The sequence below is a fragment of the Choloepus didactylus genome, chromosome 15 (assembly GCF_015220235.1).
Source record: "Choloepus didactylus isolate mChoDid1 chromosome 15, mChoDid1.pri, whole genome shotgun sequence".
NCBI classification, from domain to species: domain Eukaryota; kingdom Metazoa; phylum Chordata; class Mammalia; order Pilosa; family Megalonychidae; genus Choloepus; species Choloepus didactylus.
In genome coordinates this window covers 20,010,201-20,027,277 of record NC_051321.1, presented here as the reverse complement: position 1 = coordinate 20,027,277, position 17,077 = coordinate 20,010,201, and the positions used below count along the sequence as shown (strand labels likewise).

The window sequence follows — 17,077 nt, the reverse complement described above, 5'->3', positions numbered from 1 at the left end:
ATCAAACTCTTCTGTGCCTTCATGTAGGTAATAGTTTTTTTTAAAGATAAGGGAATGCTCCATAAAAGGAATCATCCCAGTGGAGGGCTGTCCTTTATTCATTTGCAGAGCGAGGAGAGAGCAGGAGAGCATGGTTAGACCACATCTCCAGCAGATGACAACGTGACGGCCCCCAGGCCGCGTCCATCACTCATTCCACAAGCTGTGGCAGCTCAGGGACCCTTAAGAATCTTATTTTATCACCTGGAAATGGAGGTCAAGGCTGGGGCTTCTGTTCTCCAGGGCAGCTGGTGGGGGGGGGGGGGGTTGCGGATTAGGCAAAGGAAGATTGGCAGATTCAAGGGAAAGCAAAGCGCCTCATCCCACCTCCCTCCTGGGCCTGGAATGAGAGGGGACCATGGAGTGCTTGAGCCCAGATAGTGGATCTTATACTTTTAATTTATTGCCGTCCATCATCGCCTGCACCTTCATCGTCGTCTCCAACTCCAACATCCATCGCTACAAGCCATGACCCAAGTGCCTACTACGTTCCAGGCCCTAGAGATACAGAAGCAACAATTGCTGGGTTTATCCCCTCATTGATGGATCACCAGCAGGGGCAAATTGTTAAGTTTACTGGGTCAATTGTTGAGTTTAGTGGCCAGAACTGAAAGATATATAGCAGGGGAGAAACATTCAGATAATGACAGAACAACCTTCCCCTTTAGCATCAGGCTTCCTGTTTTGGTGCGTCAACAAATATTAGAGTTGCAAATAAAGTCAAAACCTTTATCACACCCTGAAAAGGAGGCTTTTAATAACACACCATGTGTGGGCTTGGTAATGACATCAAGTTTTACATGGAATCAAACTCCAACGTTGCCCCACTTTGGTCTCCAGTACACCCCAGCTTCGGAGTCTCTGTAAGGGTCAACTAGAGCGTGGGACCCAAATTGGGGTTCTCCCCACTGTGCTGGCTGCCTTTCACCTGGTCATTTCTCCCTGTACGTTATTTGCTTGATTGTGATCACTTCCTCCCAGAGTTTTTTTTTTTTCTATTCTGTTGAGGTTTTTACCTTGCCACTGGGAGTCTTTAGATTCCATAGGCTCTTTGATTTGGAACCCTGGGCATCCCTCTTCTTGATCACAGTGGGCACAGTTTTGTCCTCATCCTCACACATTAGAGTCATTTGATTTTTAGTTATTTCGGCTGCCTTATACATCTCAATGGCTTTCTTTGCCCAGGAAGGTCAGTTTCCCTCCACATCTTCCACACAGAGCACTTGATCCAATTGTTGCATTCTACACGCCCCCAAAGAAGTGCTCTTTCAAAAGAGGTTCACGAGTTCTCCATATCCGCACACCCTGGCGGCTAATTTCAGCTCCTGGACTCTGCAGACCCGCATCCCTTGTGAGAGCAATGAAGCTGGGGGCACCAACCCGGGTGGCTGTCCTCCTTAAGCTAGGCCCCGGACGGACTGGTGGCTTATCCTGGTTTCCATGGCAGTCGGCCTCCGATGGTTCCTCAGATGGAGGACTTGTGGAGGCCTTGCCTTCCCCCATCCTTGAAGCATTAATGAGGCCGATGTTTTGTCCAAGTTCTGCTGAGGGGGAGGTCCTGCTTTCCCAGATGGTGGGCAGCCCACCAGAGCTGCTGTTCTAAAATTATCCCTCTCGCATTCCTCAAAAGCATCAAATGGTCATAATAACTCATATTTACAAAGCACCATTGCATTCACCGCGTGGGATCCCACAGGGCTTTACAAATGCAACAAACTAATACACACGCTAACTAGAAGGCGCCTCTCACCAACCCCCGCGAGGCAGCCACCTCCGGGGTGAGCAGTAGCAGCTGTTGATCTGCACGGAGCCCCAGGACACAATGGCCAGGCCAGGCAGGGAAGAATGGCCGTCTCTGGGAGGCCCGTGCTGCCCCAGGCAGACACACTAGCTTGTGTTATTCTGATCTGACAGCATCTTTTGATTCCGCCGCCGCGCTACCTGTTATCCAAGGATCACAGCTTAGCCAGCCGAGCTGTCGCCTATTCTGTTACAACCAGGGGCCTCAACCCCTGCTAACAACAAGCCCGGGTTTAGGAAACAGCTTCTTGGTTATGCACGTAAAGGGCACACGTCTGAGGGAAACAAAAGTGACGCAGGCCGCAGCCCCACGCACAAAGGAGTGAGCTGCCTTGGGACCCTAGGAGCTTCAGTTGCGACATCTTTCCATGCTGTGGGGCGAGATGCCACCACTCTGTCTCCAGAGTTAAGCTCCTCTGAGTGGTTAAGGAGAAGCATCCAAGAAACCAATGGTGCAGGTGTCTACACCCGCTGGGGCTGGGACCACTCCCTGACCATAACCCAGCACATGACTGAGGCCGTCGGAGCCATGCCCAGAGCCAGACTTTTTGAGCTGGAAGGGGCCACAGACATCGTTTAATCCAGTCCCACCCCCAGTTCACAGTTGAGGACGTTGAGGAGCACGAAGGAAACTGACTCGGAACCACACACACAGTGCATCTCACTCTCAGCCCAATGTGCTTTCTGTTCCAAGTCCTCCTTCCTAGGACATTTTTAAACCAAATCAAATCCAATTGGTAGGGGCACTCTTACACACAATATAGATAACACTTTTTAGGTTCTGATGAATTGGAATAGCTAGCAGTGAATGCCTGAAACTGTCAAACTGCAACCCAGAACCCTCGAATCTTGAAGATGATTGTATAAAAATGTAGCTTATGAGGGGTGACAATGTGATTGGGAAAGCCATGTGGACTACACTTCCCTTTGTCCAGTGTATGGATGGATGAGTAGAAAAATGGGGGCAAAAAAAAAAGGCACCCAGTGTTCTTTTTTACTTTAATTGTCCTTTTTCACTTTAATTTCTATTCTTATTATTTTTGTGTGTGTGGTAATGAAAATGTTCAAAAATTAATTTTGGTGATGAATGCACAACTATATAATGGTACTGTGAACAACTGAATGTACGCTTTGTATGACTGCATGGTATGTGAATATATCTCAATAAAACTGAATTTTAAAAAAATCCAGTTGGTAGGACAGATAATTTTGCAAAAATAGGCATACGCCCCACAAACCACCGGTTCACTTACATCACTCAGATGACGTGCATTGAGGCGGGCTCGGGCGAAATCTGGGTGGTCAGGGATGGGGGTGTATCTGTGCAGGGACTCCACATCTCCCAACCTGTACAGGCGCTGTAGGTAAGACAGGATCCCGGTGAACGCAGAACCACACTCGTTGGAATGAAGTGTTCACAGACATCACAGGTGATTCCCTTTCCTGCACCTCCCATTCGAGTCCCCACTGGACAGAGCAGAGCCCAGCCAGCCCTGTGGGCCAAGGGCATCCTTCCAGAACCTGCTGATTGTGTGGCCAGGGCCAGGTGGGGCAGCTGGCTTTAAATAGGCCCTATTAAAAATATCCGTCAAGATCTGCTCCAAATGGGCCACAACTGACATTCCAGTTGGTCATACCTGTGTGTTACAAACAATATAAGATGCGTGGAGATCTCAGAGCATCTTTGCGACTGAGCATCAGATATGCTTTCTACTAGTAATGAAGTAAAGCTTCAATGCCTTTGTTTAACTTTAATAATAATAGTAGTAATAATAATGAAACACTAATCATCGAGTACTTTTTAGTATAAAATGTCTCCGTAGGTGTTTTTACTTGCAGTTTTTAGAGTGGTAATTTAAGAATTGTGAAACATTTTAGGAACTGTTTGAGTCTCATCTACTAACAGAGAGGAACATGTAATACTTAATATTCTGATCCATTTTCAGATCGTTTGGACTTTGCAAATGTGAGTCAGTGAGCACAGCCTTGGGCTCTCTGTGAGAACAAGGCAGCTTGGTTGCTGTGTATGCAAAGTTGAATCCTTTGGCAATTTCAAGGAAAAAAACATTGAACTTCCTATTTTTTGAAATAAATACAGGAGAGAGGAAATGGGGCTAAATTACAGCAAGTAAAGGCAGAAAGAAAACTTTAATATAGCTGTTCTTTTTTGTATCTTTTTTAAAAATTGGGTTATGTTAAACTGTGCATTTCATCACCATCTATCACCAATTAAGATGTATCTGGTCTAGTGCCTGCTAAGGGATCACCAATAATACTTAGTATGTTATTAATCAAACCATAATAAGGGACATTTACTGAGGACTTATTATGTTCCAGGTACCTGCTAAAGAAGATTTATATACTTTTATTTATTCAATTCTCAGTTAACTCATCAAATCCTCTAAAATGGTGGCTATTATTACCCACCACCCTTTTGCAAATAAGAAAATCGAGATTAGAAAATATTAAGAACTGGCTGAAGATCATGAAGCAGGTAGACAGCAAAGGCAGGTTTGCACACCCGTCTAGCCAGAGCCCGTGGTCCTCGGCCCTGGCCACTGGCCCACGTGTCCCCTACTGCTTGCTGGGGTGACTGATGAGGAGAACCCACCTCGTTGCAGTGCATGTAGCTTCTCTTGGCATGAACCAGGTCTGGAGAGTCAACCACCGCGGTGAACTTGATGCTGTCTGGTTTTTTACGATATTTGGTCTATAGGAAGAAAACAAAGATTCCCATGAAACACAATCCAAGTATCATGCATTTTTCTGGATGCAACTTCATCCCCATCTATTCAGCAACAAATATGCCAATGACATTAGTGGAAAACAAGTCTCCCTTCTTGGTAGGCATATAACAATCAAAAGTACGGAAAAGATCCAAGCTTCTTTGTGATCAGGAACATTTTACAGATATTTACTCCCTTGAAGAAAGAGGCTGCAAAATAGCATGGCTCCTCCCAATAGAGGAATTCAGTAGAGGGCAGAATTCAGTATCATCATGGCCCTGCTTGGACCCTGCCCACATAAGCTCTATTACTAAGAAACCGAAGAAAGCAGTGTCACCCTCGAGGGGATTCCAGGGCAGAGACCTCAAGCCCCATCAGACAGCGGGAAGTTCAGTGAATGTAACTATCCCCGTGCAACTTTTAAAACCATCTGAAATCAGGCAATATCCCCTGCACACTGGACACTGTAAGTAAACTCAGTAGGTGGGTGGCAAATTCCCCTCCTGAAAACACTGGAACAGTTTCAATCATTATTGCATGTAACATAGCTAATGAAAGCCTTCAAACGCATCACCCAGCTTTCACTGCCCAGTTTGGAACACACCCTTAGTTCCCCAGCAGTGAATTCATTTGGAAGGAAATCTCCTTCTGTCTCAGGATTTGGCTGCAAATGGTCCCAGAAAAACACTGGGAGCTCAGCAGCCATTAGGTCCTCTTGGGATCTCTACTCCCCAAAGGAAATGCTAGCTTGCCCTTGTCAGTTCTATGTAAACACGCAGGTTGACAGTACCTCACTGATGAGCTCCCCAGCCTTCTTTGCACTCTCCAACTGTGGGGAACTCAGTGCCAGCCATCCTATCCCCTTCATGCCCATCAGGTCTGATTTGTAGCGCAACTGGAGGAAGAAAATCATTGGCTTTTATCAGCAGGATGTCTAACACTATTAGGGCATTTCAAGAAGATCCTTAATTTGTAATAGCATTTTTAATGATGCTTCATCACAACATATCCACATCTTCATTTGGAGTGCATTCTGAATGTCATCAAGTCAACCTGTTTGTTTGTGCATTCCACCAGGGATTAAATAATAGATCGTGCACAAGATACAAGAGGGCCCCACCAGTGAATTAAAGGATCCAGAGCAGAAGGGAATGCTTATGCGAATGGCCACTTCAAGAAAAGGCTGGAAGATGCTCAAGCCCGAGCATCAGTACTGATGTTTTTGTTTTTTTCTGGCATGAGGCAATCGCCTGCCTGACTAATTCAAAAAATTCTACATACTATTCAGTTGTGAAAAGAGCTTTAAGCTTTGGATCAAGTCTACTGTGACTTGAAGCAAATCACTTTAGCAAAATGTGACAGTTTTTCTCTCTGTGATACCTGAAGATCTGTTCTCAGGAAAACACTTGGTACACTCAGGGCCAAGAGTCACTCCGTAAGTCAGATTTATTTTTCTTGAGGTAGTGGTAGTGAGGACGGGAGACTCAATTGTAGCAGGACTCTAAAGCCCGAAACAAACTTAGATACAGCTGGTCACTTTAATCGTTTCATGCCTCAGTTTACCCCCTCCTCCCACTGTTACTCATCATTATAATGTGCTTTTAATTATAATTTGCTTGTATTGCAAAAATGGGCTAATTGCCTTTCTTCATATCAAGGGCTCAAGAAGATGACTACAGTTGAGATGTCATCATTCCTGGGAAAAATACCAAGTCACGCTCAAAATCAATCAATAGGTCTGATTAACAGTTTCCTAAAATGTTTAATCTTATTACTGTTTTTTTGATCTGCCCACCATTAACCACAATGAGGACCCTCACATGAATACTTTTCTTCTTCTCTTTATGGAAATTATGTCATTTTTAATGTGGAAGAAACCTCTCTAAGGCAACCTAAAATCTGGATTGAAACGAAGTTAATGGTATTTCTCTAATTTAGATATAAGCTCTGCTGTAACGCAAAATATCACTCCAGAAATCAGCCTCTTGGCCTTTTTCGTTTTCTTTCGTTTCAGGACTCACAGTGTTCCTCACAGCTGGCCTCAAAGAGGTGCGTTTCTGATCTACTGGCTGCGGGATAATGTCCCTGTGCAAATCCGACTGCCATCCACCTGGCAAAGGGAAGCATCACTGAAGCTCGGGAGAAGGTTTCAAAACCCCATGTCAGTAAGATCGCTTTTTATACCACGATCTTTCAGTCTATACCAGCAAGGCTTTTTGCCTTCCACTCTGATAAAGAACAGAGAAAATTGGATAAATTTCTAAGTCAGAGAGAATGATCCTACAGGGCCTCTTCACAGCCGGGTCTTGCTCCTTTCATAAGCGAGATGAAGTGGGGAGCACTCTTTCAACTTGCCTTTTGTTGAGCTGAACAGTACGATTGCAGGTAAGTCAGAAAGCAAGATGCAGGCTCCCCAAAGATCTGGCTGCGCCTCACTCTCCTATAAATGGATCATCTATTGATATTTCAGCTCCCGGCCCAGCTTGTACCGTTCATGCAGACCCTAAAAACAACACGCCTGCCCCAAACTTCACAAAACAAGTGGGGGAGAGGGGAGGGGAGCCAAGAAGAAACAGCTACCCAAAGATGGCTTCGAAGAAGGATTCTAAGATAATAGAGACCTTCTGTGTTGCCCAGCTGAATCTGTCTTTCCCAATGGCAGCCTTGCAATTTTTCCTTACAGACAGTAAGGTCTGGATGCCTTTTTCGGGTCACCTGTGGGGTTTTCTGGCACCCTGTTTTCAGCAGCTTTCAGTCCCTAGGTTCTAATGCAGGAACAACATCATCAACAATCATGCTCAGGGGGTGGCCAGGGGAAGGGGATGGGTGGGATGTCTTTGTCATATTAATAAGAATCATTATAATCACTATGTTGCATAGCACATGAGTTGCTTTAGATATATAATCCCATTCAGTTCTCAGGTCAACCTCAAAGGAGGGGCTCTTATTCCTATTTATAGAACAATTTTGTTATTTAAATGATTGCTCAGATTCTCAGAAGAGCCAGCTTCTGCTGTGCTCTAGAACATACTGGGTCATGGTGAAGAGAGTGGCCCTGGAGCCAGAGAAGCCGGGTTCCTATTCCAGCCGCCTGGGATGCCACAGAGCACTGACCCGAGGGTCAAGAGTGAGCTGGGAGCGCCGATTTGCCTCTTACTAGCTGTATGGTCTTGAGCAAGTTATTTCCCTGCCCGCTGTGTGGCCTTGGGCAAGTTACTTAGATTATCGGTGCCTTAGTTCCGCATGTGTAAAAATGCAATCAACACTAGTACCTACCTAGATGTTAAAAGAGATAGCTCGTTAGTTCAGGCAGAGTTAGCTATCGCTGCTGCTCTGGTTTCTGATGGGAAAACCGCAACCCAAAGAGCTCCAGGAGCCAACCTGAGGTGAAGGCTGGAAAGGGTGGGGCCAGGATGGGAACCCAGGGCGGTCCCTGCATGTGCTGTTCCTATGCAAGACCGTGGAGGGAATGGTAGAAGGGCACATTGGGAAGACATTAGAAGCAGTCAAGCTTGCACCCTTCCACGACAGCACCTTGCCTTGGCCAGGGCATCGGCTAAGTTGGAGCTATCACGGCCTTAAGAAGCTTAGCTCCGGGGCCAGAAGCTCCCAGCTCCCTCTGGCCCAACTCAGTTTTCTTTCCAGCCTGGGAGGGAGAGGGCAGGAGTAGCTGAAGCCTGGGGCTGCTGTCCCTCCCCCAGACTATGCTAAAAAGAGCCACCTCCTGTCGAGCTTGTGTTTCCTTTTCTACTAGTTTAACCACGTGAAACTGGATGTTTCAAAATGACTGCAGTTTAACCGAAGTCTCAGAACCACATGGACGTTTTGAGGTTTACTGTTCACAACATCCAGATCCCCAAATTAACAAACTTGTAGTTTTTTTAAAAAAGCATGCAGTGTGATATGATAATTTTAAATTCAAGAAAAATTTCTTAGCATTCAAAATTTTAATACATTTCCTATTTTTTAAAATGTCAGCATAAGATTGCCAACTTCTGCTTCTTGGGAAGGACTCTCCTTATTTCTTAGAGTATGTACTTTTTTTTTTTAGTGTTAAAATTTCCTTTCTTTTATGAAATAACAGTGACAAATGTTAATTTGGGGGAAGTGCTTGGTTATCTTTCTTTCCCTTACTAAATAAAATTAAAATTTGACAGCATGATATAGATGCCCTCATTCTTTAAATTTTACCTGTGAATCCCGAAAGTCTGAGATCCACCTATCATATTCAACTGCTTTGCTTCTCCAATGGAGAAACGGAGGCCTAGAAAGCAAGGTGATTGCTCATGACCAAGCTGGGCTCCCAATGCACAGCCTCTGTCTCCTCCCCTCTCCCTGGAGCCCCCACCTCCTCATCAGGGGCCTGTCCCAGAAGGCATCGCTCCTCCCAAAACAGCCCAATGGACAAGAAGGTCCCCGGTCGGGCACTGGAGTCCTGCCATGAGCTATTTTTGAGGGTCCCAGAACTGCCTTCTAGCAAGTGGAACTTGAGCTGGCATTTTGGTGACTAGATTCCTAATGCAGGGCAGGGCTCAGGTGAAGTCCCCCCACTCCTTACTCTACCTAAGAGTCAACAATGCGATATTGCAGTGTCCGGTATATCGTGGTTGATCCTCAAATTATAATTAAGTTAATTAATAAAATCATTAATATCAGAATTAATAATCAACTGTGTGTTATAAACACTCCACTTGTTACGATTTATAAGCAGGCTGAGAGCAGTCCTTGCCCTGAAGGCGACCAGACTGGGCGGCGTGGTCTAGAGAACACAACCACACGGGCCAGCCCAGGGCCCGGGACCGTGCGCAGCGCTTCAGAGGCCAGAGGTTCTCAACAGGAGACATTTGGCAATATCTGGAGACATTTTTGGTTGTCACACTGGGGGAGGAAGTACTATTGGCATGTAGTGGATAAAGGCCATTAATTAAGTTAATTAATCAAATCGGGGGTGATGCTGCTAAACATTCAGCAGTGCACAGCCCAGCCCCCACAACATGGAATTATCAGGTCCAAAGTGTCAGTACTGCCAAGGTTGAGAAACCCTGAAAAGATAAGGGCCGATGTGACAGCAGCCCTGGGGTTGTGCTCTAAAATGAGACCACCTTCCTCCTAGGGCTGCTGTGAGCCTGGAGGGACGATGCGTGTGTGCAGTGTCTGCCCCAAGTGAGGACCCCATAAGGGTGGCCAGCAGCGTGCAATCACAGCAGAGGAAACTGAGGCTCGCGGAGGACATGCGACTTGGCCAGGTTCATAGTCAGTAAGCGAAGGTGCTGCAGTATGAACCCCCGAAGGCTGACTCCGAGTCTCCCACTGTGATGTGGGAAGGGGGCTGTTCCTACCCACCCACCCGCTGGGGTAGGTGTGACTTGCCCTTCCCAGGCCCAGGCTCTGCCCCTGCACAATGAAAGGCAGGGCTCTGCCAGCTCTGAGCTCCCTCCAGGAGAGCAGGATGGTCACGAGTCCGGGTTCTGGAGCCAGGTCCAGCTTTAGCACCTCCTGTGTGATTTCCTCTCTAAAACAGAAGTAACAGCTGTACCCACCGCATGGCACTGCGGCAAGGCTAAAAGTAAGCCATACTTGCAAAGCTCTTAGAACGGGGCCAGCTCATAGGAAGCAGTCGGTCAGCATCAGTGATGAGTATGATTCTTGCCAGAGAGCACCACCATCCTTACCAAATGCAGCGCAGCCCCTGTTCTCTCTCTGCCCATCCCTGAGGATGCCCAGCACACTCACTCACTTCCCATGGGCATCAGACATGCAGACTTGCCTTGGGACTGGCCGTTCTTTTTGCCTGGAATGACTTTTCCCCAGAAAATCACATGCTTCATTCCCTCATCATCTTTAGTTATTTGCTCAATTATTATCTTTTCAATGAGAACTACCCTGAACCCCTATTTCAAATTGCACATGTGCACATACACACACACACGCATGTATATTCAGACACACAGTCACACACTCTGATCCCACCTTCCCTGCCTTTTTTGTCTCCATAGCATGCATCACCATCTGACATACTATATTTTACTTATTTATCACGTTCTCATTTACCTCTGTCTTCCCTACTCATCCCCTGTAAGCCAGGAATTTTTTACTCTTTTGGTGACTGCTGGCTGTATCCCCAGGGCCTAGAACAGAGTCTGGCACATAGTAGGTGCTCAATAAGTATTTGTTGAATGATTGAATGAATGATTCCAACCTATATAATATAGACTGAGCGCACAGTGGTTTGGAGCAGAGAGGGGGGCAGGTTGGTGTCAAAGGGCCAAGGAAGAGGAGAGATACACATGCAGCCTCGTGGGAGGAGGAAGGTCGGGGGCTGTTTGCATTCCACCAGCCGCCCCCTACCTCGCTCTGCAGGGCGTGGGCTTTCTTGGCCCAGACCATCTTCAGGTCCTCGGGCAGCGCCGTGAACGCGTGGCTCCGTGTCCGGTAGTCGTGGTCGCTGGCCAGGGCTTGGGCCCGCCGGGCGTGGACCATGTTCACCATGTCCAAGGGCAGGTGGTACCGGGCCTGGCTGCCGGCTGCCCGCCTCCTGTACTGGTGCTCACTCTGCAGCTGGCCCACGCGCTGGCAGTGCAGGAGCCTGGGGTCGTCGCTCACGCTCCGGGCCCCGATGAGCCTCCCTCGCTCCTTCACAAAGTCGTGTCTGTAGAGAAACTGGGAGGAAGCACCAGCCGGTCAGGGGCCGGCATTTGGCCTGCTTAAAGTCCATCCATGCACTTTCATTGCATACCCTAGAAAAATCGCCTTTTCTTACACTAGAAAGGGATGATTACAAGAAAAGCCCCAACAGGGATGGCCTGAGATTGTGCCTTCTCCCTCCCCAGGGAGATGAACAATTAAAACATCGATCCATTCTTCCCATCTAATTAAAATCAGAGCCTCAGAACCCAAGCAAAGACTCCATTCCCTTTATGTGTCCTATGGCCAAAAGGAATTTATCAAAAAGGGTGAAAGAAAAACTTGTGCTTTATCTGTTCACACTCCGCAAAACATTAAACCCAAAAGACAAGATCCATTTATTTGAAGTCCACGTTTTTCTGTGATTTGTTTGTGGGAAAGAGAAAGTCACCTTCATGTCCCAAAGCTATGGACGTTATCGGCAGAGTGGCTGCAACACAGTTGGCAAATCCTAACGCAGATGCGTGAAATTACAGAGAGCAGAGAGGGTGATGGGCTACGGTTGTTAGGACAATTTCTCTTTCTAATTCTGGGTGGAGTTAGAAAGCAGGCCGTTCTGCATTACAGGGGGATCATTTGCTAGACATCGCAAGTAGAAATGAAGCCTGATCTCCTTCCTGCTGGCAACCTTTGTCTGAATTTAGCTTCGGATTAACCGAGTCTTTCTCTCCCTCCCTCTGTCAAAGACGCTCATTTATAACTAATATATTCTGCAGGTGACATCCTGTCTTACATGGTTATGGATTTGCTTTAATTCAGGAAAACCGGCAGTAGACATGGTTTTACATGAAGTTAACGGAAATTAGGCAAGATGGAAGGTCAAATCATTCTACTCACATCGCTGGCTTTATCTCCAGAGGCCCGAGCAGCCTGAAAGGGGAGTGCCTCTATTGTCAGCTTGTAGCCTTGAGCACGAAGATTACGCCAAGACTCCTGGTATTTTGCCTAAAGTAGGAACACATGTAGCAGTTCTTTAAAAAAAAAAATCACATGAATCAATGAAGAAAGGCTACCCCTTTCATTTGTAGTACAGTGTTCCAGAATCGATTTCTGACAGGCAGAAGCCTCCTATTTTGTGGAGAAACTCTCATTAGCACACAGGCTGTAGTGGGCTCTGACACTCATGCACTCAACACATTTGCATGCAGGTAGCTTTAACATGGGCCTCTAGGCTATGCATTTAAAGAGGTTTCCGTGAACACCAGAAAGGTCATTGCTGGTGGCTATGGAGCATGCCTGAACTTCAGCCAGGGGAAAGGCTTACATCACTCAGATTGGCCGCATTCGTTTTTGCTCGGACAAACTCGGGCAGACCCAGGGTCATTGTGTACTGGTGTCTCGCATCTTCTCCGGCTGCTCTATAGAGGCGCTGGGCAGAAAAACAAAAAAGCAGTAGCAAGAAAATAAGTGCTGTGCATTTCTGCAGTACCAGAGGTCCCTGATCTGCGATTGGGAGAATTCTCATTTGTAAAAGGCCATTCACCGTGGGATGGATGCACCGTCAGCCTTGAAGAAGTGGGTGCTTTCAATAAAGACAGTTCTTCATGAGTCAAGTTGAGTGATATAAAAGGAATATACCAAGCTGCCACTTCTTACATTTCACTTGGGGTGAGATGGGGAACTAATTGCCTAACTAGTCAAATCTCAACTGACTTCTAAAACTTAGGAGAAGAATCGTAAAAACTAGAGAGGATTCAAAATTTAATTCTCTGCCAAGCTCACCCTCCATTTCAACCCTGTAAGGGAGTCACTAAAAAGTAGAACCAATAAGAGTGGAATGATGATTTCATGTGATGGGATTTCTCCCCCTTTCTCCTTAATCTGATAGAGAATTTTTAAAGTGTTCATTGGGTAGTGAGATGAGGAGGCAGAGAATCAAGAAGACGGACAAACACCAGAATGTATAAACTACCCTCTGGACCACCAAGAGTCTTGCCAGAATAACAACATAAATTGCTTAGCCTATATTTACATACACAGACCAAATGAATTATAGAACAGTACTTCTCAAGCTTTAATGTGCAAGAGAATCACCAGGTGACCATCTGGATTCAGTAGGTCTGGGGCGGGACCTGAGATTTCAGCACTTCTCATGGGTTCCCAGGAGATGGTGGTCCGTGGCAACACCTGAGGAGCAGCGAGACTATGGACTAAACTGGATTTCTAACTGGGTCTTCTTTCCTTCTGGAAAATGTTTAGGCCCCATAAAATGGGCTTTTTTCCTTTTCAAAGCTCTATGCAAACGTCCGTGCTCCTTTCTCCCCTCCCCCACCCCACAAACATCTACAGGTATTTTTAACAATCTAGCCATTTTTCAAAAGCCTGTTCCAAAGCCATCAGGACACCTTACCTCGTTTGTAATCTGATTGCTGAATTTTGCGTGAAGGAGGCTGGGAGAGTCTGTGACAGCTGTATACTTGAATGACTGGGGTTGCTGACGATATTTACTCTGAATTGACACACAAGAACAGAATAAGAAGACTCCGTAAGGTATAAAACCAGAAAAAGGACCAGTTCTTTAAATACTAGTTACACCACTACATGGATGAACCTTGACGACATCATGGTGAATCAGTCAGACACAAAGGAACTTATATGAAATAGCTACAATATGCAAATCCACAGAGACAGAATGTAGAGTACAGTTTACCGGGTGGGGGAGGGGGGATGGGCATAGGGCTTCTGTTTGGGGTGATGGGAAAGTGCTGGTAATGGATGCTGATGAGGGTACTGCAACACTGTGGATGGCATTAAGCCCACTGTTTGGGAGTGGTTGAGATGGGAAAGTTTATGTTGTATATATGTTTCTACAATTTAAAAAAGAAGAGTGACTGCAGAGACAATGACAATTAAATGTAATACATGATCCTGGACTGGATTTAATAATGGAAGAGAAAAGGCCCAAAAGGACATTACTGGGACATGTGAAAAATTGGAATATAGACTGCAAGATTTATAATGCTAAATTTCTTGAAGTTGGTAACTGTACTTAAAGTGGTTACATAAATGAATATCCTTGTCTTTTAGGAAGTATTCAAGGAGCATGATGTATACAACCTACTGTGGAATATTTAGAATATAGATAAATACGTGGGTAGACAGATGGACAGACAGAAGGATGGCTGGCTGGCTGGCAGGATGAATGGACAGATAGATGGGTGGATAGAATAATACGGCAAATGTAGCAAACTGTTAAAATTGGTGAATCTAGGTATGTGGGTGGGGGTATGTTGTAGTTCTCTGTAGGGGTTTTATATTACTTTTGCAACTATCCTTTCACATTTTCTAAACTTTAAAATGAAGGATTCTCAGGGCCCTCTTTAGAGCAATGAGCATAAGACCTCATGTGTGTGCCTGGGGAAGAACTGGTCTTCTACTTGAGGGAGAGGGTTTACCATGGGCTTCAGCCCAGGGAATGTGCTCTCTTGCTACAAGATCCCGGGCACCTGGCTGAGTTTGCTGGTGAGAGGATCCTGAACAGAAACTTCCTTGTCTGTTGTTATTTGACACAAAGCCAAATGGCTAAATATATACTGTGCAAATGGCCTTCTTTTAACAAAAGGTCAGATCCCTCCTTCAGCTTTGCAAATTTTTAAATAAAATCATACTGTCCTAAAAAAAAATTTAAGGGAAAAAAGTACCAGTTATAAAACCTCATTTTGCAAAGGCAGCTAGTCTGTCACTCAAGAATCCAGCCCATCCCCTGCTCTTGTGACCACAGAACCCTTTGGAATGAAAAAGCAGAGAGGAAGAGAAGACAGACCAAGGTAGATGCTTATCAATGGGAAAAGGAGATCTGGTCCTTTGCCGTGAATGTGAACACGACTATTTGAATTCCAGGTTTGCTCCCCACCTTTGCTCACCGGAGATGCAGTGCTCCTCAGCTGTGGCTGCCCGGCAGAAACAGCTGTGCAACTTAAAAAGATACACACGCCCATGCCCTACCTTGGGAGACTGGGATTCAGAGCATCCTCAGTGGGGCGCAGGCACCTGCATTTCTTTTAAAGCTCTAAAGGGGATTTTGATGCATCATGAGGTTTGGAAATCACTCACTATAGAGATCTCTTTGGAAAAACAAAGCACAAAGCTGAAGTTAAACTCTCACAATGAGGCCAATTTTGATTTCTGAGTTCCTAAATCAATAAGCCATCTGTCTCACCCAGGGTGGACACTGAATTCTTTTACTTCCAGAGTCTTCCATTATGCCCTCCTATCCTGGCATTGACCATGAACAGAAGTCATGACACCCTTGCAGGGGTGAGCAAGATCCCCCAGGAGTTCAAAGAGTGATTCTCTTTGACCCTGAAAAGAATTCTGAGCTTGGAATTCAAGACTTCTGTGTTTTTAACCAAGAAATTATAACCATGTTTATAGCCACCATTTCAAATACAGCTGTCAGAGAAGCATAGTGCTTAGATAATTGCTAATCATCATAAAAAACAAATGAGGGACATATTATTATCCCTATTTGACTGATTAAGAAGCCAAGACCCAGAGAGGGCAGGTCACTGACTTCAGGTCACAAAGCAATTGAGTGCTGGCTTGGAATTTCAGTCTCCATCTGTTGGTCTCCAAAGCCTGCCCTCTTTTCATTGTACCACAAGGCCACTCTTCAAAGGGATATTAGGAAAGCACATCTTATGAGCCAGTGAAATAATATATTAATAGAGGATTTACTATATTTGCAAAGCTGTCTTAAATGGTATCCAGTCTGGAGTAGAGAAACCAGTAAGAAAAGTGGTTAAGTCAGGAGCCACCACTGCTAACAGTGTAACATCCAACTGCTTTATCAGTAAGAAAGAAACTGTTTGTTGCACTTCTCCTATGGAAATGTGCTTGGCACCCATCACTCCTGCAGGGTTGCCAGTTACCTCACTGATGAGTTCAGATGCTTTCTTTCTTCCTTCAATCTCTAATGTTCCTGGAATGACACAGGCAACACCTCGCATAAAGTTCAGGTCCTGCCGGTACAAATTCTGTAAGCAACGATATGAAGAATCAGAAGAGCCAAACTCTCAGGACAAGGAAGCAAAGAGAAGCCAAAGAACTCATGAAATATCACCAGGACAGTGTCATAATTACAACTCCAGGCCAAGCCAGTCTCTCCAGATATAGCATACTCAGCTAACACATAAACGTTTCTTAATAAATGCTTGTAAGGAGGAAACAAAATGTAGGTCAGAGAAAAATAATTCTGCTGTCACTTGTCTCAGAGTAGGTGTTACAGGGAAGCTAGACAGATTTTTATTTTAATGTGGGTCTATCAAAAAACAAACGCTAGAGCGGATTGTGTTTAGAAAGTCAGCCGTCTTGAGGCAAATGTGGAAATGGTTTAACAGGTCTTCTAAAGCAAAACCCAGCAGCAGAGGGTGGCATCAATTAATCATGGGTTAAGAAAGAACCAATAAATGAATCCAGAATAATCTGGCAAAGGCTTGTCTGTATGGGTAGGGGCAAGCATGTGTACCTGAGTGATTTTGGATGACAGTTTAAAGAACCCCCAAATTCACTCCCCTTCAGCCACTGAGGTGCCCCCTGGGTGTGCTGCCTTCCAATTGCTCTCACAGTGAGAGGCAGGGCAAGCGAGGGCTCTGCTCAAGTGACAAACAGGCCCCGAGACGAGTGTGGCATCTCCCTCATCACCACTTCCTACAGCTGCTCTCAGGCTCCTGACAGTTTCTGTCATTCAGTAAATGCTGAACATGGGCATAACATTCAAACAGATGACAGATACCCCGATCTGAGTGCCACTCAGCTTGCAGGCACTGCCAAAACCAGGAAACAGTTTGCATTTGGGGTTTTGTCTTCCTATGCAGGCCCATTACTGG

General features: G+C 45.6%; 1 protein-coding gene across 2 annotated transcripts in view; it reads right to left on the bottom strand.

The window, feature by feature from the left end:
- The window catches only part of LOC119510374 (nebulin related anchoring protein), a 71,416-nt gene that overhangs the window by 4,174 nt on the left and 50,165 nt on the right, over positions 1-17,077 (bottom strand). For both annotated transcript variants that reach the window (XM_037804654.1, XM_037804655.1), the window contains 8 exons: positions 16,121-16,225; positions 13,600-13,698; positions 12,514-12,618; positions 12,087-12,194; positions 10,914-11,225; positions 5,356-5,460; positions 4,451-4,549; positions 3,093-3,197 (listed from right to left, as the gene is read on the bottom strand). In XM_037804654.1, the coding sequence (XP_037660582.1) occupies positions 3,093-3,197; positions 4,451-4,549; positions 5,356-5,460; positions 10,914-11,225; positions 12,087-12,194; positions 12,514-12,618; positions 13,600-13,698; positions 16,121-16,225 (1,038 nt within the window). The remainder of the gene's footprint in view (positions 1-3,092; positions 3,198-4,450; positions 4,550-5,355; positions 5,461-10,913; positions 11,226-12,086; positions 12,195-12,513; positions 12,619-13,599; positions 13,699-16,120; positions 16,226-17,077) is intronic.